The 23812-nt window shown below is 45.4% G+C and overlaps 1 protein-coding gene across 3 annotated transcripts in view; it reads right to left on the bottom strand.

The window, feature by feature from the left end:
• Positions 1-223: 223 nt before the first annotated feature.
• Positions 224-23812, bottom strand: part of LOC109395372 (F-box only protein 17) — a 30704-nt gene continuing 7115 nt past the window's right edge. The window contains exons 2-7 of one of the 3 annotated variants that reach the window (XM_019666297.1): positions 6503-6922; positions 5747-5858; positions 4169-4204; positions 3715-3810; positions 2679-2814; positions 224-1161 (exon numbers count right to left, since the gene is read on the bottom strand). In XM_019666297.1, the coding sequence (XP_019521842.1) occupies positions 1018-1161; positions 2679-2814; positions 3715-3810; positions 4169-4204; positions 5747-5858; positions 6503-6905 (927 nt within the window). In that variant the 5' untranslated portion in view covers positions 6906-6922 and the 3' untranslated portion in view covers positions 224-1017. Of the gene's footprint in view, positions 1162-2678; positions 2845-3714; positions 3811-4168; positions 4205-5746; positions 5859-6502; positions 6923-23812 lie in introns of all 3 variants that reach the window. The other 2 variants (XM_019666298.1, XM_019666299.1) reach the window with 2 other exon arrangements.

Raw genomic sequence — 23812 nt, 5'->3', positions numbered from 1 at the left:
CCTTGACTAAATGGCGTTGATAATGGTACCTGCCTGAGAGCTGTTGGGAGAACCCTGAGCACTGGCATGGAAGCTGCTCAGTGCTGCCTTGTAGCCTACCTCCATTTCCAGCATAATGCTTACCACACCTCCTGAAGTTCTCCTAATTGAGAACATTTCACAAATCCTTTTAGAATCAGAGTGGGGGGAGATGAGTGCATTGATTACAGGCAAAAGTTCCCCATCACATTTAGCACCAGTTTTATTGAGCTAGTTTGGTGGCTGTGCCCAGCTAGAGGAAGCAGAAGACATGGGAGTCAGGACAGGAGAGCTTTTCTCCTAGACTTTGCATGCAAGTGGACTCCAGTGGAGACAAGGAGGGTTTTGCCCTGCAGGAGGCGAGCTGCCTCTGAGGCAGGGGTAGGAGGTGCAGGTGGAGGACAGTTTGGGGGTTGGCAGGGCCTCGAATTCTGCAGGAAATAGCACCAGTCTGGCCCCAAGGGGAGGTGCTGATGGGCAGTACTGGAGGAGGTTGCACCGGCCTCACAGCTGAATGCCAGACTCCTCAAAACAACAGAAAGGGTTCCCTTTGATGCCCCTGTTGGTCCCCTCAAGGACAAGCTGCCCTGACTGGCCTCTGCCAGCAATCAGCTTACCCTGGAAACATGCCAACTAGAGTCTGTCCCAGGTTGTCGACAGCTTTTCCCCATTAGAAATCCTGGTTTGACCTTTGTTTTTTGACTTGGTCTACCAACTAACATCCATATGTGAAAGAAAACAATTTTCTGGCAAAATAAAAGTCTTAAGCTATTCCTTGAACCCCCCCTGACACACAGAGTTGGAGAACCTCTGAACAGCCCGGTTGGATTCCTGGTTTCTCAAACAGCATCTGGGCCACTGCTGAAGTAGCCCCAAGTGGGATTCGGTGGAGGCTTGCTGGGAACAGGCCACACGATATCCCCAGCTGCAAAGCCCTTGATTGGCAATAATGTCTGGCAGGTGGCAGTAGGTCCTGGAAGGCCTGATCAGGTTGGTGGGCTAGGAGAGGCGGATCCTGACCCTCACGCTGGAGTGGGTCACAAGGGCGCCATAGTGTCCCACCCAAGAGCGCGTGTCTCTCCCATACTGCTCAAAAGACACATAGCGGATGCCCTTGCCAAAGTCGGTGAAGACGTGGGAGACCTGTATGGGGAAGAAGAACAAAAGGGTAAGGACCTGTGATGGGCTCCTCTTCCTTCACCTCCTGGGCAGATACTCTGCAACACCAAGTAGGTGCCAGGTCCTGCTCTAGGAGCTGGGATACAGCAGTGAAGAAAGTGGCACAAAGACCCTCCCCTGGTGGAGCTGGCCACCTAGTAGGGGACCCAGACACTGAAAATAGATGGGAATTCTGCAGGAGGGCGGGGTTGTGAAGTGAGTAAGCAAAGGCCCCACTGAGGTGACATTTGAGCAGAGAGCTGAAGGAGGGGAGGGAGCCATTGGAGGAGGAGGAAGACTTCCCGACAGGACCAGTCAGTGCAAAGGCCCTGAGGTAGCGTGCCTAGAGTGGAGTGAGGGGAGAAGTAGGAGAGGGGGTCAGGGAGGTAATTGGTGGATGGTGTGGGGTCTTTGGGCCAAGGAAGGACTTTGGCTTCTTGCTTTTATGAGTTTATTTGAGCCAAACTGACAACATAACGCTGGGGTGCAAGATCTTGAATGCTCCTGGTTTCTGGCTTTTTTTATCCTTTGCAATTCTTTATTGAGCTAAAATTCACCTAACATAAAATGCACCATTTTAAACTATACAATTCTGTGGTTTGTAGTATAGTCACAATGTTATGCAACCATCACCACTATCTAATTCTGGAACATTTCCATCACCCCAGGGAATAAAACCTCATATTCAATAGCCATTACTTCCAATTTCTCCCTCCCCCAACCCCTGGTAACCACTAATCTATCTGCTTTCTGTCTCTATGGCTTATTGTGGACGTTTCATATAAATGCAGTCATACAATATGTGGCCTTTTGTGCCTAGCGTCTTTTACTTAGTGTACTGTTTTCAAGATTCATCCATATTGTAGCATGGATCCGTACTTCATTCCTTTCTATGGCTGTATCATAGGACTTTGGCTTTTACTCTGAGATGTCGCTATGGGAGTAGGGTCACAAGAAGGGGAGACTCGTGATCTGATTAGCTTTTTAATGGGATCTTTCTGGATACTGAGATTGGGTGTTGGGTGGGGGGGGGTAGGAGGAGATCAGGAGTGGAAACAAACCACCTAAAAGGTCACTTTGGTAACTGAAGTGCAATGATGATGACAGCATAGGCTTGGGAGCCAGCCTGGGCTGGAATCAGGCCCTGCAAGCTTTAGTGTGACTTTGCGCCAGTCACATTACCTTCTGTGCCTCAGTTTCCTCACATCTACAATGGGGATAGAGCAAGGTTCACCGCTGCATTCCCAGCACCTAGAGTAATGCCCAGCACGCATTAGGTGCTCAGTAAATGTATGTTGAACAACTAGGCTATTGTGCTAATGAAATAAATTAATAGGGAAAACTCTTGGAACATGGCCTGGGATGTAATGAGCTCAAAGGTGTTAGCTGTTACTATAAATATCCAGTGGTGATATGAGCTGGGAAGGAAATCTGAGCAGGATGAAAGGTTAGGTGTGCCTTTCAGGAGGTCAGGGGTGGTCTAGAAAATGGTCTGGACCCACCTGTCGGCAGCCTCTTTCAGTCCACTGAAGAACCGGGTTGGGTGAGGCTGAGAACTTGACCACTTCATTTTCATACACGTCCAGAAGGCGGACCCGGAGCCGGTAGATGCAGCCGCAGTTCTCTCTGGCGCCCCACCTGCCATGTGGCCGTGAGCCTTTGATGCCCCTGCCACCCATCCAGTCTCTGGGTTGGGGGGAGGGAGGCTGAAGGCTGGGCCTTCCTGCATTTTGATGAGGGTCACACATACCCGCACCCCTTATGGAGAGGTTTCAGCCTGGGATTCTGGAGGGAGGAGGCTGGGTGCTCCTGGGGTGGATCCTGGAGGCTTTGGGTTAGGTGTGTATCTGTGTGGGGAGTATGGTACTCTGGGGAGAAACCACTACCTGGGGGAGGAGGAGTCTAGGTATTTCTGGGGAGGAGCCTGGGGGAGTAGGAATCTGGATACTCTGGGGTAGCCACAGCTCTGGGGAGGAGACAGAGTCCCAGGGAAGAAATTGGGTTTTCTGTGGAGGAGCAAAGCGCATGAGAGAGGGGGAGCTGGAGTGCTCTGTGAAGGAACCTGGGTGCTTTGGAGAAGAGGGGGCTCATCATAGGTCCGCAGGCTCTGAAGCCAGCTAGTACCCTGGCCTAACTCTTCCCCTTCTGAGCCTTGGTTTTAGGGCTCAGTGCTCCCAACCCTTCTGAGGCCTCGGTGTCCACAAGCCCTTAGGGTCAGCATGGAGTTGCAGGTGATGGGGGTGGAGTGGGTGAAGGGGAGTGCCTTGTTTCAGACCAAGCCAAGCCAAGCCATCAGTGGTCCCCAGGTCAACAACCCTGGGGCCTGCTGGAAAGAGGTGGGCGGAGCGCAGAGTGGGGGCTCTGGGCTCACTAAGGCTCTGCAACTATGAGAGCATCACTTCCCCTCTTTCAGCCTATGAAGGAAGCACAGTAACAGTGGCCAACCCATGGCGTTGATGGGGGCACGAAATGAGCCACTTTTGCAGAACGGCTGCCATCATCATTGGTTCTGGGGGCAGGTTGCCATTCTTCACTCACCAGTCGGCCACACAGATCTCAATCTGGGCGCTGTCCAGCAGCTCCTGCCACACCCCCTCCATTACCAAGTCCACAAGCTGCCGCTTGAAGCACCATCTGGGAAGGGGAGATGGTAGGGGTGGGGGACGGAACAGACAATCACAGCCTGGAAATCACCTCCTCCCAGAAGCGTCCCCTGACATCCTGTTTAAAGCAGCTCCTCAGGGTTTCCTCTCTAGACAAGATGTGTGATGGGCTGGGCATCCCGGTTGGCCTCTCACATCTCTCCACCATTCTCCACCCTGCCCTGTGCTCCAGGAAGCTGACCTGGATGCAGGCCTGCCTCTAATATTTGTGGGGACTGGGACATGAGTACAAATGGAGGCCCACATTGAGCCAGGAATTCTGGCGTCTTCTAAAGAGTGGCTGCCCAAGATCTAAGGTTGTAGTTTCTGTACCGACTGGTCTCTCTTACCCTCTACTTCCTGTTGGGTCAGCCAATGGGAAGCTCCAGCAGGAGACAGAAGGGAGAGAAGAGAGTAAAATCAGGGTATTTATTCTCCTGGCTCCCTCCCACAGGATCATCATGGGACTGCTGTCTCTCTCAATGAAAGGGCACAGCTCCACAATGCCCTCTCCTCACAGCCTTCTCTGTCTTATATTTCAGTAACCGCTTTCTCCCCTGGGGAGTGGTAATTACTTTTCCCCACTGTTACTGGCTTGGGGGTCCTACAGAATCCCTTGTGGTCTGCCTACATCTTTGTAAACAGATCATCTCCCCTCATTTGAATATGCCATAATAATAGAAATAGTGTAGTACTGATGGAAAAACTGAGAAGCTGACAGTGGAACAGAATAGAGTGCTTAGGGACAGACCTAGGTATGCATGGGAACTTCATAAATGATAGAGGCAGCACAGCCACTCCATGGGGAAGGGATAAGTTCTTTAGTAGATAGTGTTGGGAAAACTGGCTCAATATATGGGGAAAGGGGTAAGCTGGATCCTTGCCTAGCACCACATTCAAAGGTGGATTAAAGATATAAATGTGAAAGATAAAACTACAAGTTTACTAGAAAAGCATATAAGAGAATATTGTTTGGGTCTAAGGATAGGAAAGGATTTTTAAAAAAAATTTCAAAAACAAATTCTAAAGCAAAAAAAGGAGAGATGAATTTGATCATACGAAAACAACAACAAAGAACACCATAGAGATAGTTAATACAGATGGTAGAGTGGGAGATTTTCACAGTGTTCAGGATGGACAAAGGACGGATATCTAGAATAAACAAAGAATTCTTGTATATCAACAAGAATTAGACATCAGCCCTAATAGAAAAATATGAACAGGAAATTTACAAAAGAGGGAATCCAAAAAGCTGACAAGCACATGAAGAGAAGCTTAATTATTAGTAAATCAAAATATGCAAGTTAAAACAGCAATGAGATATCACTTCACCCCTAATATATGGCAACTACTAGAAAGCTGGATAATGCCATATGAGAATGGTTGACTATGGGGGCAGGGGACAGGGAAAATGGGCACGGGGTATGAGGATAAAGAGAATCAACCAACCAATCAAACTGTTCTGATGTCTTCATAGCATTTATCACAATCAGAAGCTCTGGGGCCAGATTACCTGGGTTCAAATCCCAACTCCACTATTTACTTGATGTTGGTTACCTTCTATGCCTCAGATTCCTATTATAAAGTGGATATAACAATAGTATCTGTGTCACAGTGTTATTACCAGGATTAAAAGAGTTATATGTAAAGCATGTGGCAGAGAGTAAGTATTCTAAATGTTTACTGTGTTCTTGTTATTTTACTGTTTGTGTTTAATGTCTCCCCCCACCCAACATCTAAAATGCAAATGAAAAACCAGCAGGTTCCTAATATTTCTGAATTCTCCTTATAGCTTGTATTTGTTGATTGCCTGACTGAATAAATGAATGAGGGGAGGGTGAAGGTGGGTGAGGGTGAGGATGAGGACGGTAGGGAAGGGTTACCCTCCCTCCTTGAGGACCTTGCCCCAGGAACCAAGGACCACTCACTCGAAAGAAGTCACGAAACAGGTCTGGGAAGGAGCCCCCGGCACCAGTGTTAAGTTCTTTTCCACAGCCCAGCCATTCCCGCCGTGCTCCACTTCCCAGCCTCTGAAGCCCTCTGTGAGATACAACGGGGTTGAAGACAAGGGATTCGCCTGCCAGCCCGCCCAGCAGAGAGCCTGCCACACCCACTTGCTCTGTTCTCCAGCATCCCCCTCCTGCGTTCCAGCCCCGGCTTCTTCTACTCTGGCCCCGCCTCCCAACAGCGGGCATTCCTGGTCCCTTCCCATGACCGCGTCACTCAGCTCTGCCCATCCACTCAGGGTCCCAACCCCTCCTGCAACATCCTCTTAAATCCTGCGTTGGCCCCGCCCACTCGCTTAGTCCCGCCTCCCTCAGCCATTCAATGACATATGCAAGCTCCTATTAGCACCCAATCAGCTTCTCCCCAGCTCCCCTAGCTCCTCCCTCTTTAGTCACGCCGACCGAGCCTACAATCCCAGCGCTGCACCGTTCCTGCCACGGCCCCGCCCTCTGGTTCCTCCCGCTTTGTCTCGCCCATCCATTTCGTCTCCTTCTATTGCCCACAGCCCCCATCCCATCCAGTCAGTCTCTTCCCCTTCTTGGCCTCGCCCACCCAGTTTCCCAAGGGCCTTGTCCTCGACCACTCCCCTGATTCCCTGCCCTGGCCCCACCCCCGTCTCCTTCGTTTTGGTCACGCCCACTCTTTCCGCCTCACCCAGGTCCGCAACCCACACCTACTCGGCCCCGCCCGTGGCCTCGCCCCCACCGTTCGGCGCAGTCCCCGGCACCCACGTTCTCCGCAGGAATTGAAGATGAGGTTCCGGCCAAGAGGCGATCGTAGGCAGTAGCGCGCCAAGGCGCACAGTGGGAACTCCTCCTCGTCCTCGCTGTTTGGAGGGCAACGCTGGGCCACCGCATAGAGTGCGCGGCCCTCGGCACTGCGGTCACGGGCCAGCTGCAGGAGCCAGACGGTGGGCCCGTCCACTACGTCGCGCCACGCGCGGCACACTGGGCGGCAGCGCGTCACTAACGCGCGTGGCGGCACGTGGCTCAGTACCTGCACCAGCAGCTCGGGGGGCAGCGCGTCCAACGCTATGGGCGGGTCCGCGGGTTGCCGCCGTTTCGAGGGCCGGGCGCCCATATCCGGCCGCTGGAATCCTGCGGGTTGAGAGGGGTTAGTGGGTCAGGGCGGTCTGGTCTCCCTCCACTTCTCCCAGGACGCGAGGTCCCTGCGTCTTGGCCGTGACCCCACCAGCTCCAATGGATAACAGGGGTACTGCCACAGTCTCGAAAACCGGGCACCTAATTGCTGCCACCTGACTCCGGAGGGATGATCGAGGGCAGAGGGCTTTCCTCTGAGCAAGATACCCCTGGACAGACCATGACTCCACCGGGACTGCTAGCCATAGCTTACATTTCTGGCCGGCGCACTTGTGTCAGGCTAAGCACTTTATGTATACGACCATAACCACACTGAAGACCCACGAGAAAAACCCACTAGGAGGAAACCATTTTCACCTCATTCCCCAACCCGTTCCAGCTCCTCTGGCCTCTGGAACTTCATGAACTATCTTCAGAAACATCTATTTCCTCAATCTCTTCACTGAACATTCTTGCCACCTTCTTGTTCTAACTAGAACCAGCTCTCCTGAGGCCCTTTCAAGTGGGCAAATCTCCTTGCTCCTTGGTGCTGCTCCCAGACCATTCTCCCTCCACCCTGTTCTAAAGCCCCCAGCTATGAATCTTGTCATCAGACTAGATTGTATCCACCATGTGCACCATCTGCTGACCCAGATCACTACCCCTCACTTCTCCATAATTTTAGCTCCAGGCTCACTGCCAACCCCCTGCTCTCATCATCATTTTTGGTGATTTTCATATCCAGGTAGGTGATCCTTCTGCCACCCCTACCTCTCTGTTCCCTGGCCTGCTCTCCTCTCAGTCCCTGCCTCCCATGGTGGCCCTTGTCTCAATAACCACCGCCTCTCCAGAACTTCATTCGTAGGCATCTTTTCACCCATCACCTTCTGTCTTTCCAGCTCTACCTCTAGTGCCCCACAATCCTTCCAACCCACTGCCGTCCTTTGTGCCTATCTCCTTTCACTGCCCCACACCCCCTCAAGTCTTCATTTCTTCCTAATCTAGTTTACATTCCTTGATTAATCATTAAAAACATTCTCTGCATACAGCCTGCCTCCTCTGGCTTCCTCCTACATGTGACCCTGGTTAAATCCAGCCCTTTACCTACCCTGTGTCTGTACCCACAACAGTTTAAAGTGGCTGAAGAACAATACAAAACTCCACTGGCTGGTTTCACTCAAGTTTGTGAACCTGATCCTCAAGCCCCTAAAGCTGCCCAGCAATCAGATTACATTTTTCTTATCCACTCTCTCTTCGTCTGTATAGATAACTATTTCACACCTTCTCCCCTTTCCTCTATTCCATCACATCTCCTCCCACCTCTTAACTGTCCCATTGCTTTTTATTTTGCAGAAAAAATGCAAGTGATGAGAAGCAAATTTCCACAGCTCCCCCACTGCCCCATCGACCACCTACCTGCTCCTGTACCCACACAGCTGCCCCTGCGCTTTCCCAATGTGACTGCCCCTGTGTACGTCAACCCCTCCCTCCTGCCCACTCCGAGCCACGGTGTTACAGTTGTCCTCTCTCTCTGCTGCCCCTCAAGTTTCCTCCTCTGAACTGGATCCCCATTATCCCACACAGTGTCATCTCTCTCATCTGAAAACAAACCTTTTGATCCCACCTTCTCTTCCAGCTATGGCCCCATTTCTTTGCTCCACTTCATAGTAAAATGTCTCGCAAAAGTTGTCTATACTCACTGCCTCTATATATTCTACTCTTGTTCTCTCTTAAGCCTTCTCTAATCAGGCTTTACCCCTTCCTCACCCTGAAATGTGAAGGTCACCAATGACCCTCTTGGTGCTGAGCCAATAGTCACTGTTCTCACCTTGCTTGACCTGTCAGCAGCACCTGACACAGTGGGGTTACTACCCCTTCACTTAACTCTGGGTTACCACTCTCCACCTCTCCCATCTGTCTGGTGGTTCCTAGTCTCCTTGGCTGTTGTTCCATCTTCCTCCCTCTGATCTTGCAATGTCAGAGATCAGCCTTTGAACCTCCAATTCTCTGTCAACACTCACTCCCTTGGGGATCCCATCCATTCTCATCACCTCTCACCAGGACCATCTCTCTTTCTCCCTTCTTTCCCCAATTGTCTGTTCCTCACAAGCAGCGAGATCAGGTGTGAATACCTGAGTCAAATCCTGTCCCTCCCTGCTCAGAGCCCTCCTGTGGTTCCATTTCACTTAGGTTAAAGGCAAAGTCCTCACTGTGGCCGACAGGGGCCCCCACGATCTGCCCCCATCACCTCACTGTTCTTATCTCATGCTCACTCGCTGCCCCAGCCACACGGGGCTTCCACACCTCAGGGCCTTTGCACAGGTTGTTTCCTCCACCTGAATCCAGAGAATTTCTTTGCTCAACTCTGTAATTCCCTCAGGTCTTTGCTCAAATATCAGCTTCTCCATGAGATTGTCCCTGGTCACCTTAATTACAATTTCAGAGCCTTATGACAACCACCTACTCCCCCTCCCCTTTTCTTTACTTTATGCTTCTCTAAAGCGTCCATTGCCTAACACACCCCACATCTACATATATATAATTTACTTAATTATCTTCTTTATTGTCTGTCTCCCTCACCACATTGTAATCACTGCGAGGACAGAACTGTTGTTTACTTTGCATACTGCATATCACAGTGTCTATGCCATTCCTTGACACATAATAAGTGTTCAAAAAAGAAATGTAAAATGAACAATTCATCACATTACACATTAGAAACCCACTTTCACCGATGAGGAAACTGAGGATTAGCGAGGTAAACCACCTTTATTTAACGAGAACTCAGTGATTAGCCCAAGACCTAGTGATTCTTTTCATTTCCCTAACGGGTAGAACAGCCTAGTGATAAAAACCTTGAATGTGGATCTAGCCAGCTTGGGTTCAAGTCCCAGCTATGCTCCTTGCTAGTTGCATGACCAAGGGCACTTCACTTACTTTCTATGTGCCTCAGTTTTCTCTTCTGAAAATGGGGATGTTAACAGCATCTACTTCATAGGGTTGTTGTGAGGAAGAAATGAGTTAACATTTGTAAAGCACTTAAGAGAAACTGATGGTGTTTCATAAATAAGAGTGATTGATATTAATTTAATATTAAGCACTAAATTGTGTTAGCTGCTATTTTTATTACATATCATAAAAAGATGATGAGCAACCATTTAGCTATGATATTTTCATCTGGTGACATTTACTGGGCCCTTATTAAGACACTGAACATGTAAGCTGGTTCATCTCACTGAATCCCCTCATTTTGTTTTAATGGCCAAACAATTCTTGGAGGTTGCCTTGGGTTAAGAGGTTGCAATGATCTAATACTTGTTCTGTTACCTAATGCCAGGAAGTGCTCGATTCGTGTCATCTGTTATGATTTTTAAATGAATTGATTGAGGTCTTGTTAAGAAATAAACCTGTCTCAGACAAGTGGCCTGTGGACATGGCAAGAAGCCTGAACCCCCTTCACTCCCACTACCGAGTGATTCAGTTGTGGAGACCGGCTTTAGAGACTAGGAGGTGCTTTGCAACACCAGTGGCTATTAGTTGCATTAAAAATTAGCTGCAATTTATAAGCAAGTCCACTAGCTTGCCAGGCAGGACGTGAAATTCACCAGAGCATAGCTTCGTGGGTGTGGGTCACTGGCCAATGGGGGATTTTGAAGCTAGGGTGGCCCCTCACACTGAGGAGTAAGGACCTTCAAGTGATGTACCTTATGAGCCCTGGGACGCTCCGCTAAGAGTCACGAGATACCTTGTAGCCACATGTCCACATGGCTGAATGCCATCCACTGGCTGGGTCAGTATGGGACATGTAAGGCACAGCATTCATTGCCTTGCTGCCTGGGTGTCTGGGAGCACGTGTGTGTAGTTTATTTGTTGTCACTGTGACTGGAGGATGCTACTGGTACTGTTTCCAGGGACCCATGATGTTATAGTAGACTGTATCTTCCCCACATGGCTATAATAACACAACCTATCTGACATGCTCTTCCTGGACTTGACCATTCTCCATTAAGTAGTGGCATTCACACCCCTCCCCTTGATGTGGGCAGGCCTTTGTGACTGCAGAAGTGACTTCCAAGGCCAGGTTATAACAGGATACCGTCTCTGCCTGACTCTCAGTACATGTGCCTTTTGAGCCCTGAGTCCAGTGGTGTACTGCTGAATGTTTAACAACTGGTTCTCCAGGGGGGGAAAGAAGTCTAGATTTGTAATGTTCGCTGATTTTTGTGGTGTAAATACACCGACCATGGCTGATTGCAAGCTACCAATGTGAAGTCCCTGAACAGTGGGGTTGGAAATAATTGCCCACAATCCACTCGAGCTGGTGCAAGCCACTGCACACACTATTGCCCAGATCACCACTTAAGTCTGGCTGCCTTGAAGTCACCATACCAGAGAGACCACAAGAAGAGAGAAATGCCTGGAGTGTCCCAGCCGTTTGAGCCTCCCAATCCCAGGTGCTAGACATAGGACTGAGTGAGTTTTCAGATGACCCAGCTCCAGCCATTGTCTGATGGCCTCTGCATCCATACAAGCCTCTAAGAACTGCTTAGCTGAGCCCAGTCAATCCCCATAAAAAAATAAAGGTTATTGTTTAAATCACTACGTTTTGAGTACTAGCTAATTGGAACGATGTTCAGTGACCTGGACTTCATGGGACGGTACCCCCCACAAAGAACTGGCCTGCCCCAATGCCAAGACTCCCCAATAGAAACAATGGGTGCCCCGACTGCAGACGCAGACCAAACTGGGTTCAAATCCTGACTCTACCCACTTTCTATCTGTGTGATTTGGGGCAAAGAAAAAAAATTCATCTCCTTTGAGCCTAGTAAATGTAATTTAGGAATAGCATTTTGTTGCTGTTTTGTTTCTAAACAATGCTGTTTTAAACTTATATATAGAAATCTTCTTTATTGTTTTTACTCGTTGCTTGTTCCAGGGGGCTAATTGTTTTTCTTTTTTCCTTCATTTTTAAGATTGTGGTAAAATTTACATAACATAAAATTTACCATCTTGACCCTTTTTAAGTGTCTAGTTCAGTGGTATTAAATACATTCACAAGTTGTGCTACCATCACCACCATCTATCTCCAGAACTCTTTCCATCTTTTAAAACAATAATTCCTTTCTGCCCCCAGTAACCACTATTCCACTTTCTATCTCTGGTTTTGACTAAATCGCCCATATAAGAAAAATCATACTGGCCTATTTCACTTAGCATGATGTCCTCATCATCCATGTAGTATGTGCCAGAATTTCCTTCCTTTTTAAGACTGGATAATGTTTCATTGTGTGTATATATCACATTTTGTTTATCCATTTATCTGCTGATAGGCAAAGGTTACTTCCATGTTCTAGCTATTGTGACTGCTGGTATTTTTGTTGGTGTAATACCTTTATTACATTTTTTAAAAATATGGAATCTTTGGCATCTTGAGATTGTGATCGATGCTCAATGATTCATTTCATGATGAATATGTCTGTGGAACAACCATGAAAACTTCTCTACCATGAGAATTTCAGGCAGCATTCAAATTTCAAACTGGACAGAGGTACACTCATTTAGAAAGCTTTTTATTTTTCTGTTCTTGAGCTGAGGGCTGGTTTGATGCATGTAGTCATTTATGAAAATTCATCAGGCTGCATATTTGTGCACTTTGTATTAAAGTTTTACTAAAAATGATAACAACAATAAAAACAGAGATAACAGTCCATGGTAAGAAACAAAAAATATCCAAAAACCTCTCCCCAAAGTTATCAAACAAATGATAGGCCTATTTTAAAATGAAGGAACCTGTGGAAACTATTTAAAGTTAGCTTATCTCTCTTCTCAGCAATTCCTCAAATTGTGTAGGGCCAGAGACCTTTTTATAGTGATTGGAAAATTGTGCACAAAAAAACCTGCATGAGACTCAGTGAAGACATCATTGACATGGTTTGTTTGTTTGCTGGAGAATGCTTATACAACAACCATTATTTTATTATTATTTTTTATGGCTCCGGGGTTAGATTGGGCTCAGCTAAACAGTTCTTAGGGACTTGTATGCAGTTGCCCTCAGGCAGAGTCTGGTGCTGTGTCATCTGAAAGCTTATTCAGTCCTAGGTCTAACAACCTTGGATGGGGAGACTCAAACAGCTGGGTCTGAACAGCTGGGGTTCCTCAGGCATTTCTCCATCTCCACATGGTCTCTCCAGCTAGCCCATACTTTTTCCAGAGTATACACTTTTGCCAATTTCATTTTCAAGGCTCATGATTGATTAAACTTTCATTTTATAGTGTTGTTTTTACTTGATTCATTTTATTACCTAATTTCTATTAATTTCAGCAATTGTATTTCAGTTGATTTTTAAATTATTTTTATCAGCTATTAACATATTAGAAATAATTTATGTATAACTCATATGTCTATAAATATATTTTACTTGATGTGATATGTATTTTAGTACCTGAAATGTCATTTCACTAACTTTTTACTCTTGTTTTGTGAATTTTGAAGACTGAACAAACTGTTACTATGAATAGTCATATTTCAATATTAGGCTAAAAAAATATGTGGGCATTACCATTGTCTCCCCTTCTTAGGAGTCAGTGTTCACTGTGTAATTATTTCAACTTTTTTGAATGCTTGACAATTTTCATAATAAAATCATGGGGGTAAAGAATCAACTGGCAAAGATTCAGTGTCCGTAAAGCCTATTAGGACCACTGTGTAGACAGCAGGCAGCATCTGAGGGTTTCCAGGCCAGGGGCTGCCACCTCCAGCAGGATGGGTGGTGGTTTGGAGCTCCCACCATGGTGGTACATAATCTTGGTTCAAATCCTGGTTCTGTCTCTTCCTGGGCAGACTATCTCTCAGGTATGTTCTGACCTCTGAGTCTCAGCTTTCTTGTCTGTAACATGGGGATGACTTTTGTCCTATTAAAAGGGTTCATGTGAGCAGTGAAAGATAAATATCTCTAAACCATGCCGAGGACTCAAGGAATAAGAAGATCCAATGGTTATAAAAAACATAGTTTTGGGGCTGGCCGAGTGGCTCAGTTGGTTAAGAGCTCGCTCAACGGTTTGAGCTCTGAGCAACAGCGGTTCGAGTCCAGCCCGAGCTGAGTTGCCACTGAGCTGCCAACAGGTGGCAGGATGGCTCAGCTAAGAACAACAAAAAACAAAAAACCCCACATAGTTTTTCACTATTAGGATGAGGATTTGATCATCTGAAGGAATTAAGAATCTAATGTGAGATGCCCTCTGCGGAGTCACCTTGGGAAGGGGGAAAACGGGAGAGGAGAGTGGGTACCTAGGTACCTCTGCCAACTACTCACAGCACCTATATTGAACTTGAACTCAAGGAGAATAAGCGAACAAGCCCCCAAGCCAATGCCCGAAACCATCTCCAACAACACCCCCTGGGGACATATTCACCAGCGTAAGCTGAGGAACCTCAGTGGTGGGATTCAGATGCGTTTCTGCTGTGTGCCCTCCCACGTACATGTCTTAACATTTATATTTGCACACGAGTCCTGTGTTTCCCAGAAAGGGTATCTTAAAAAAGAAACTACCTTTACTGACGTATAATTTGCATCCAATAAAATGCACACGTTTCAAGTGTATAATTGAGTTTTAGCAAGTGTATACAAGCATGTAGCCATCACCGCAACCAAGATACGGAACATTTCTGTCACTGCAAAAGGTTTATATCTTCGCAGTCAAACCCCACTCCCATCCCCACCCCAAGGCAACCACTAATCTGCTTTCTGTCACTATAAATTCGATTTTATTTTCTAGAATTTCATATAAATGGAATCATACAGTGTGCCAGTTATTGATTTACTGCCTCACAGCTCCAAGTTGCTGAAACTGGAGTTTGGCCGGCTAAATCTTTTTTTGCCAGCTGACGTGATATTAAGTTTTTCCAGTAGAGGGAGCCAGAGAGACGTTGCAGGAGGAAAGGGTTTTATTTCTAGCTTCCAGACTTGGTTTTTCCCAGGGCGGGCGGCTTCTCCTGCCAGGCTCCCTCAGTGTGCAAGCTTCTCCAGTGGCGGGCAGTCAACAGCACCCCGCACCCAGCATCTTCTCCTGGCACCCACCTCTGGTGGTTTCCTAGCCCAGTGCCTCTGGTGAGACACTTTCTTGTGAACCGCTTTGCCCAACATCCTATAGAATGGACTTTCGGCAAGTTAAAGAGGGTGTATTTCCAGCAAGTTCCATAGGTGCAGCACCACAGGGACTCCTTTGCCCTTCAGGGAGCTACAGCCACGTGTTCTCCAATGAGCTCAGGGTCGCTGGGGCTGTCAAGGATAGCCTGGGGCTGCCATCTTTTTTGAGCCCTTTCTTAGATCTTAGGGGTAGTGGCTGCTCCTACCATCTGTTGTTTTTATATTTTTTAGCCTTCTCTTTATTTCTTAATAGCCAATCCCTCTTACTCTAATCCTCTGCTATAATTAATAATTCTGCATAGTAAACATTCTCCCTTCAAATGACTGTGTGAGTTCGGTCTCCTGATTGGACCCTGACTGATATATATTGAATATGCTCCCTGTGTCTTTCCTTCAGCATAACGTCGGCGTGATTCATTCACATTGTTGCATGTATCAGTCAGTAGTCCATTCCTTTTTATTGCTGAGTAATAGTCCATTGAACAGATAAACTACAATCTGTTTATCCACTCACCATCATGGACATTTGGATTGTTTCCAGTGTGGGGCAATTATGAATAAGGCTGCTGTGAACATTCATGTACAAGTGTTTATGTGAACAAATGCTTTCATTTCTCATGAAGAAATACCTGGGAGCCGAATTCTTGGGTCACATGGTAAGTGTATTATTTTACTTTACGAGAAAACGCCCAATAGTTTTTTTCTCAGCCTGATGGTGCTATTTGCATTCTCAACAATGTACGAGAGTTGCGGTTGCCAGCGCCTGGTACTGTCCATCTTTTTAATTTTAGACAGAATGGCTAATGGCTTCCTTTTCACGCCTTCAGGAGGTTTTCCTCTACCTGACATTCTCCCTTATTCACTTTAACTCTTTGCTCTTGAACTGTAGTGACCGTGTTGTTTCTAACCTGCAATAAATGGTTATATAAAAATCACCAAGAGGAAAAGATTTAAATCCTTTGCTTTTTTAGAACTACAGTAATACCTTGGATTGCGAGTGACTTGGTTTGCGAGTGTTCCGCAAGACGAGCAAACATTTCTAATACATTTTAACGTAGTAAATGAGCGATGTCTTGCAATACGAGTAGTTTGTTTTATTTGTTGTTCAAAGAGTCAGTGTGTCTTCCCCTTCAAGAAGGCAGAGTGAGCTACTGATAATCAGGGCCTATACTGGCCTATATGAGCCTTTGGGTGGATTTTTTTTAAAGGCACCCCTTCTGGGTGAATGCAATCCTGGGGAAGCAGGGCCTGGTGATTAGAACAAGGCCTGCATCTGAGCCCCACTCCTACCGCCACCCCCAGCTGGTCTTATAATAATAACAGCTCATATGTGCCTGATCCTGCACTAGATGCTCTCGAAACAGTATCCCAAGAATTCCAAGTTCAAATGCCTACCAGAAACAGGCAGCATCTTAAATGAGGCCAACTAGGTGGGAGAAATAGGAAGTGGTAAACTAGCAAATCAGAGACAACAGGCAGCCCAGAGGCTGGGCCAATACTCACTCTGACTGACTTACTGCCAAGCAGGAAGGTAGGCCCAGTTTGGCTACATCTTCCAGTTTTTCAAAAGAAACTGGAAATCTCAGTTTTTATGTGAACTCACACAATTTTTTAATGTTAACAATACATTAAAAAAGTAAAGCATTGTATGGGCCACGTAAGACAGATCTGTACACCCAGGAACAGACTGGGGTGGCTGTTTTGTGACTTCTGTGTTATCCCAGTTGATCTTCACACTAGGGGGAACTGAGGCTCAGAGAGGTGAAATGACTCACATAAGGTCACACAGCAGTCAGAAGTGGAGTAGGGATTGCAGTCTGAGCAGCCTGATCTCCTTCTCAAAGGGCATTCTTTCTATGTACAGCAAAAAAATCGAAAAGCAAAGTGAACAAGAAGAAGACCATCAACAAAAAAGAAATGTCAACATATTTCTGAAAGACAGAAAGCAGACCAAAACGTAGAGGCCAGGACAGAACTCAAGGTAGGGACAGTGGAGCTTCAAGGACCACCCAGAGGCTCTGGGCTCAGAGTCAAGGGTCCAAGGGGCCCAGGCTGGAGTTGTCGTGCAGATCAGAAGTGAGAGGGCAGAGTGAGGTCAGAGGTTAGTCCATCTTTGAACAAACTGTGCCTATTGGCTCCCTGCTCCCTCTCTTTCCTCCCTTATGTTCTGCCACACAAATTTCAGGCTGCCAAACAATCACACAAAAGAAAAGCAAAACAATATTGGGGATGGTTCTCTAGAGAAATTGTGTGAAGCATCTGGGAAGAATCCAGGCTGTTAGGGTGCTTGATCACAGCCTTTCCTATTCTGGCATCTGGAAGTGAGCTCCCAGCAGAGGCTGGCTTTGTCCTACCAGTGACTTTAAAAAAGGTCACCCAGCCCCTTGTTTGAAAATGTGATTGGATAAGCAAGGATCACCGGATGTTTGAAGAAAACTGAAAGCCCTAAAGAGAAACATTAAGGTAAACAGGTAGAGTTAAAGCGAGCTGACCCCAGAGGAAACACAGATAATTCAGAGGGCTGAAAGAACATAAAGGAGAAGAAAAAACCCTAATTAGTACACTCAGGGCCACCTTCAGGCTTCATCGGTCAGGGACTTGTGTGTGACACATGGTCCCACACTTAGAAGGGCTCCATGCTTATTTTAATGCTCTCCTGCTGCCAACTTGAAATTCTTAATCATTTTGGAACAAGGGACCCAACTTTTCATTTTGCATTAGGCCCTGCAGATTACGGAGCTGGTCCTGGGGACACTTAGATTTGAGAAGTTACTCAAAACAAAACAAGAACAGGACACTATAAAAGGAAAAATGCCCTCAAGAAGAAAAAAAGTCCAAGAAATAGATTGGATGTGTTAGAAATAGGAACATGCTTCTCTCAAAAAGGAAAAATTAAAGCTATGAGAAACTACAGGAAAAACAAAAAACTGTTTAAGAAAAATCGTGGTCCAAATGTGATATACATTAAACTGTATCCATGTTAGGTCCATTTGACAAAGTGCAAGAAAAAGGAATCGACAGGAGATGTGTTGACAGAAGTAGAGGTTGAAGTAATGTGGAACCAAGACCAAGGAATAGAGGCAGCCTCTGGAAGCTGGAAAGGGCAAAGAATGGGTTCTTTCCTTGAGCCTCAGAAGAAACACAGCCCTGCTGACACCTTGATTTATCCCCCCAAGACCCAATTTTGGACTTCTGACCTTCAGAATTGTAAAATAATAAATATGTGTTGTTTTAAAAAAAAGAAAGAAAAAGAAAAAGGAGTCCATTTGACCTGAAGGCTATGGGCATTTTCCTTATCGTACCCGTTTTATTGGTTTTCATGGGGGAAAGACTGTCTTTTTTTTTCTTTCCTTAGATACGATTGACACATAACATTGTGTAAATTTAAGGCGTACAACGTGTTAATTTGATACACTTATATATTGTAAAATGATTACTACTGTAGCATTAGCTAACATCTCCATCACATCACATAATTATTTCTTTTTTGTGGTGAGAACATTTACTATCTGGTCTCTTAGCATAAAGATTGTCTTTTCATCAAATGGTGCTGGAAAATCTACACACAAAAAGATGAATTTAGGCCTCTACCTCACACCATACACAAATAGCAACTCAAAATGAATCATAGACCAAAACGTAAGAGTTAGAACCCTTAAAAAGAATTTAGAAGAAAACCAGAGAAAATCTTACAATCTTGGGTTAGGCAAAGATTTCTTAAATACAGCACCAAAATTATGATTAATAAAAGATAAAAATGGATTAGTTAAACATATCAAAATTTAAAACTTTTGTACTTCAAAAGACACCATTAAGAAAATGAAAAGACAAGCTATAGATTTTCAGGAAATATTTGCAAATCACATATCTGATAAAGGACTTGTATCTAGAATATATAAAGAACACTTAAAAGTCAATGAAAAGACCAACCAATTAGAAGATGGACAAAAGATTGGAATAAACATTTAACCAAAGAAGATATACAAATGACTGGTAAGCACTTGAAAAGAGCTCATGCAAATTAAAATGACAATGAGACACCACTTTGTGCTAACTTAGAATGGCTAATGTTCAGAGGTTGGCAAGGACATGGAGAAATTGGAACCCTCACACATTGCTGGTGGGAATGTACAGCCACTTTGGAAAACAGAGAGGCAATTTCTTTAAAAGTTGAACATTAAAAAAAAAGATAAACATAAACTTACCATGAAACCCAGCAATTCTCCTACTAGACTACCCAAGAGAAATGAAAACATATGTCCACAAAGACTTGATTACAAATGTTCATAGCAGCATTATATATTTGAAAACAACCCACATGTCCATCAACTGGTGAATGGATAAATAAAACATGGTCTATCCATATAATGGAATATTGTTCAGTAATATAAGAAATAAAGTAGTGGTACATGCTACAATGTGAATGAATTCCAAAACAGTATGTATGCTAAGTGAAATAATCCAGACACAAAAGTCTACACATGTTGTATAATGTATTTATATGAAATGTCCAGAAAAGACACATCTGAAGATACAGAAAGTAGATTAGTAGTTGTCTAGGGCTGAGCATGGGAACAGAGAGTGACCACAAATAGGCACAAGCAATATTTTGAAGGTGATAGAAATGCTCTAAACTTGTGGTGATGGCTACAGAATTCTGTGAATTCACTAAAAAAATCACTGAATTGTACACTTAGAAGGGCTGAATTTTATTCTATGTAAATTACACCTCGATCAAGCTGTCCAAGAAATCCCTCCAAACAGTTAAAGCATGTAAGACTTAAATATGGCAACAGAACAGACTCTTGATGTTATCAACCTTGACAGTGTGGAAGTAATTGCATAACCGACAAAAGATGGGAAATAAAAGGTGGGAGGAAGCCAAAATGCTGGGCTCACTTTCTTCATATCATCATGGGAATCAAGAGCTGCCAGAATAAAAAAATTGAAGTGAAGCATAAAATGTAAAGTTACCAAGGTAAATAAAAAAAGTACAATTATTAAAAATTGGTGGAGTGACCAAACCGGGAAGAAATACTCAGTGGGCAAAATACCATCTTTCATCGCTGACAGTAATAGATGATTCTGAATTTCTCTCTCTGTTTCTCTATCATTTCCCTGTCATCACCCTCGCAGTTATCCAACTACCCTCTGGGCCACAGTGTGGGTGAAGTGGAGGCAAAATTACTTTGGCTTCTTGGTATATTCTAATTTAAATGTAATGAACATCACGTGTAATGAAGACTATGCTTTCTTTTCCTTAAACCAAACAACCAACTCACCAACCAACCAACCAATTAATCAACCAGTGCAATGTCATCATAATTTACTTAAAATGCTATCTCTGAGAACTCATGTACATTCCTGGAGGGTGTGTAAGCTGGTTTAACCACCTTGGAAACAGTTGGGCATTCTTTTGCTGAAGTTGAAAACATGTCTGCCACATGATCCAGAAATTGTGTCCCAGAGCCAGGAAACATATACTAGAATATTCATGACACCATTGTTCCTAACAACTCCAGCCAGAAATGACTCACATGCCCATCCACTGTAGAATGTATAAATAAATTAAGGTAGCCACCGAATGGAATGCTACACAGCAATGAAAAGGATTTAACAATAGTACCCATAACAGCACGGAGGAACCTCAAAAGCATAATTTTGGGTGAAAGATGCCAGACACACCAAGAAACCTAAAGTATGGGTCTCAGGACAACCAGACAGCCTGGGTTGCCTGAGGCAGTCCTGGTTTACACTTAGCATACCAGGGTAATTAGGGTCAGTATTAATACTGACCACTGTTACTTCAAAAATTTCTCGGTTTGGATGATAAATTATATATATTCATGCCAATGGGACTAATCTTAGCAAGTTCACAAACAGACTAACCCAATCAATATTGTTTATGGATGCACACAGGTACTAAAATCATACAAACAAAAGCAAAGTAGGGTTAAGAGCTTGCTCAAGAGTGTGAGCTCTGAACAACAGTGTTCGATGCCCGGCCCAAGCTGAGCAGCCGCTGAGCTGCCAAAAGGTGGCAGGATGGCTCAGTTAAAAAAAAGCAAAGTAGGGAAATGAGTATCATAAAAGTCAGGACTGTGGTTCCCTCCGGGAAGGGAGAGGGCTATAACCAGAAGGTGCGCCCGGGGAAGCATTGGGCCTGGTGATGTTCTCGTTGTTGACCTAGGTGCTGGTTACATGGCTGTTCACAATTATTTGTTAAACTGTACATATATGTTTTCTGTACTTCTCTGAGTGGGTGTTGTATTTTGCAATTTAAAAAATATTAATACTGGGTGGTAGAAGAGGACAAATGGGGTCAAATATATGGTGATGGAAGGAGAACTGACTCTGGGTGGTGAACACACAATATATATAGATGATGGGGCTGGCCGAGTGGCTCAGTTGGTTAAGAGCACGAGCTCTGAGCAACACAGTCTCTGATTTGATTCCCACATGGGCCAGTGAGCTGCACCTGAGCTGAGCTGCCACTGAGCTGCCAACAGGTGGCAGGATGGCTCAGCTGGTGAGAGCACGTGCTCCTAACAACAAGGATACTAGTTCAACTTCCTCATGGGATGATGGGCTACACCCACCTGCAACTAAGATTGAATGCAGCACCTTGAGCTGAGCGGCCATGGCCGGATGGTGACTGGACTTGGAGCTGAGGTAGCTGCGCCCTCCACAACTAAGATTGAAGGACAACAACTTGGCTGTTCTCCTTCCCCAATTCCCCAATAAAATCTTTAAAAAAAAATAAAGAAATATATAATGATATATTACAGAATTGTACACTTGAAACCTATGTAATTTTACTAATCATTGTCACTCTAATAAATTTTTTTTTTTTAAGATTTTTTTTTTTAATTGGGGAATTGGAGGATGGGAACAGCACTGGGGAATTGGGGGAAGGGGAACAGACAAGTTGCTGTCCTTTTGTTCTTCAGTCTAGTTGTGGAGGACGTTGCTTCACTGGCCCAAGTTGGCACCATCACTGCACTCTTCCCAGGCCGAGGCAGATCAGTCGCCGGCTTCTGGACGGCCGCTCACTGCGGCTGCTGGCCGCTCACGCTGGCTGCTGGCTACACACGGTAGCCCATGGCAACCCACTGCAGCAGGGGCTGCAGCCTACGCTGTCGCCGGCGACTCACGGCAGCCCAGCTCCAGGTTGAGCTGTTGTTCAGCATCTTAGCTGTGGAGGGCAGTGTCACTGGCCCTCATATGTGGGATCCGAACCGGGGCCCTCTGGCGTCCCAAGCCAGCTCTTAACCAACGTGCCACTCGGCCGGCCCCTAATAAATTTTAATTAAAAAAATATTAATGCTATCACTGAACACCATGATTATTTAAGCCAGAAGGAAACAGTCTAATTGCATCTTAGTGCAAATAATAATTCACATTTTTTCGAGTGCTTTCTTTGTGTAAGCCACCCTGGAAAATTCTTTGGGTGCATCATCTCATTCTCAGGAGACAGCACTGACATTTCTGGGGGAGAGGGCATCACAGGCTAGCAAGAGACATTATTTGGGGACTTGCTGGTGACAGCAGTAGGGAGAGGTTACATGTTGCTGGTTTAGTCAGCTCTGGGTTAGTCCCAGCCCTAGCTCTAACTTCTACATGACCTGGGGCGAATGGCTTTCCCTGAGTGCAGATTTCCCTTCTGTAAAATGGGAAATGTTCAGGTCCACATCTCTTCTCACAATCCCCAAATCCAAAAGCTCTGAAAGCCAAATCTTTCCCAGACCCACTGGTGGCAGGGCTAACTCGAAATGATGTGAGGTTTTGTTTATCACACTGAGTATGAACAGGCATTTCACTGAAGAAATATTAGTGTGTTCGATTACATGATGCACTCCCACCCCCACCAGGGGTCTTACATAATGTGCAGAATGGGTTCCCTATTATTTGCTTCATATTCAAAAAGTCTGGATTCCCAAAGACATCTGAATCCGCAAGACTTTTGGAAAGACACTGTGGACTTCTAATACAGCCCACCTCTCGTGGTTATGGAAAAATCAAATGAGATCAAGGCCTGGCCCTTGACAAATGTTAGCTGCTACTGTAACTGCTGTTACTATGATTAGCAGTTAATGTCCAACTATGGGATTGGAGTCCGTGCCTGCACCTCCAAATGTGGGATCATGCAGCCATGGGAACCTTGGCTAAAGGAATGTGGGCTCAGGGGAGACGTGCTTAGGAAGTAATGGGACAAGAACACAAAACTGTACCGATGGCAAGATCGGAGCCATTCAAAGAATTTTAAAAGGGAAGAAGAAAATGCTAAGTTCAAAATCCATCTCTAGAAAAAAGGAGTAGAAGAAAGGGCCCAACAGCAGTTAAGATTTTAACAGCAGTTATTTGCAGGTGAGCAGACAGCTAGTCGAAAAAAACCCTTCACAAAATATGAACAGCTACTGTTAACTGTGCACTAACTCTGCTCTAGGCATGTGGGAAGCACTTACAGAATCTCACAGAAGCCCCACAAACCACCCCAAGAGGAAGGCGTTATTTTCTGCTGGAGAAACTGAGGCTTGGAGGAGGGACTCAATGAAGCCAGGGACACCAGACAAGTAAATGGCAGAGCCAGGATTTGAAAACCCGGTGTGGAGGACTCTAGGGTGTGTGCCACTGTGCACCTGCGTCTTCATCTCTTTCTTAGTTTCTAAATTGTCTTTATTTTCTCCAAATTTTTACCATAAAAATTTCATTATAAAAAAAGTTGAGGGGCCGGCCGAGTGGCGCGATGGTTAAGAACTGG

Source organism: Hipposideros armiger, unplaced genomic scaffold (genome assembly GCF_001890085.2).
Source record: "Hipposideros armiger isolate ML-2016 unplaced genomic scaffold, ASM189008v1 scaffold_466, whole genome shotgun sequence".
Classification (NCBI taxonomy): Eukaryota; Metazoa; Chordata; class Mammalia; order Chiroptera; family Hipposideridae; genus Hipposideros; species Hipposideros armiger.
This window is presented reverse-complemented; position numbering and strand designations above follow the sequence as displayed.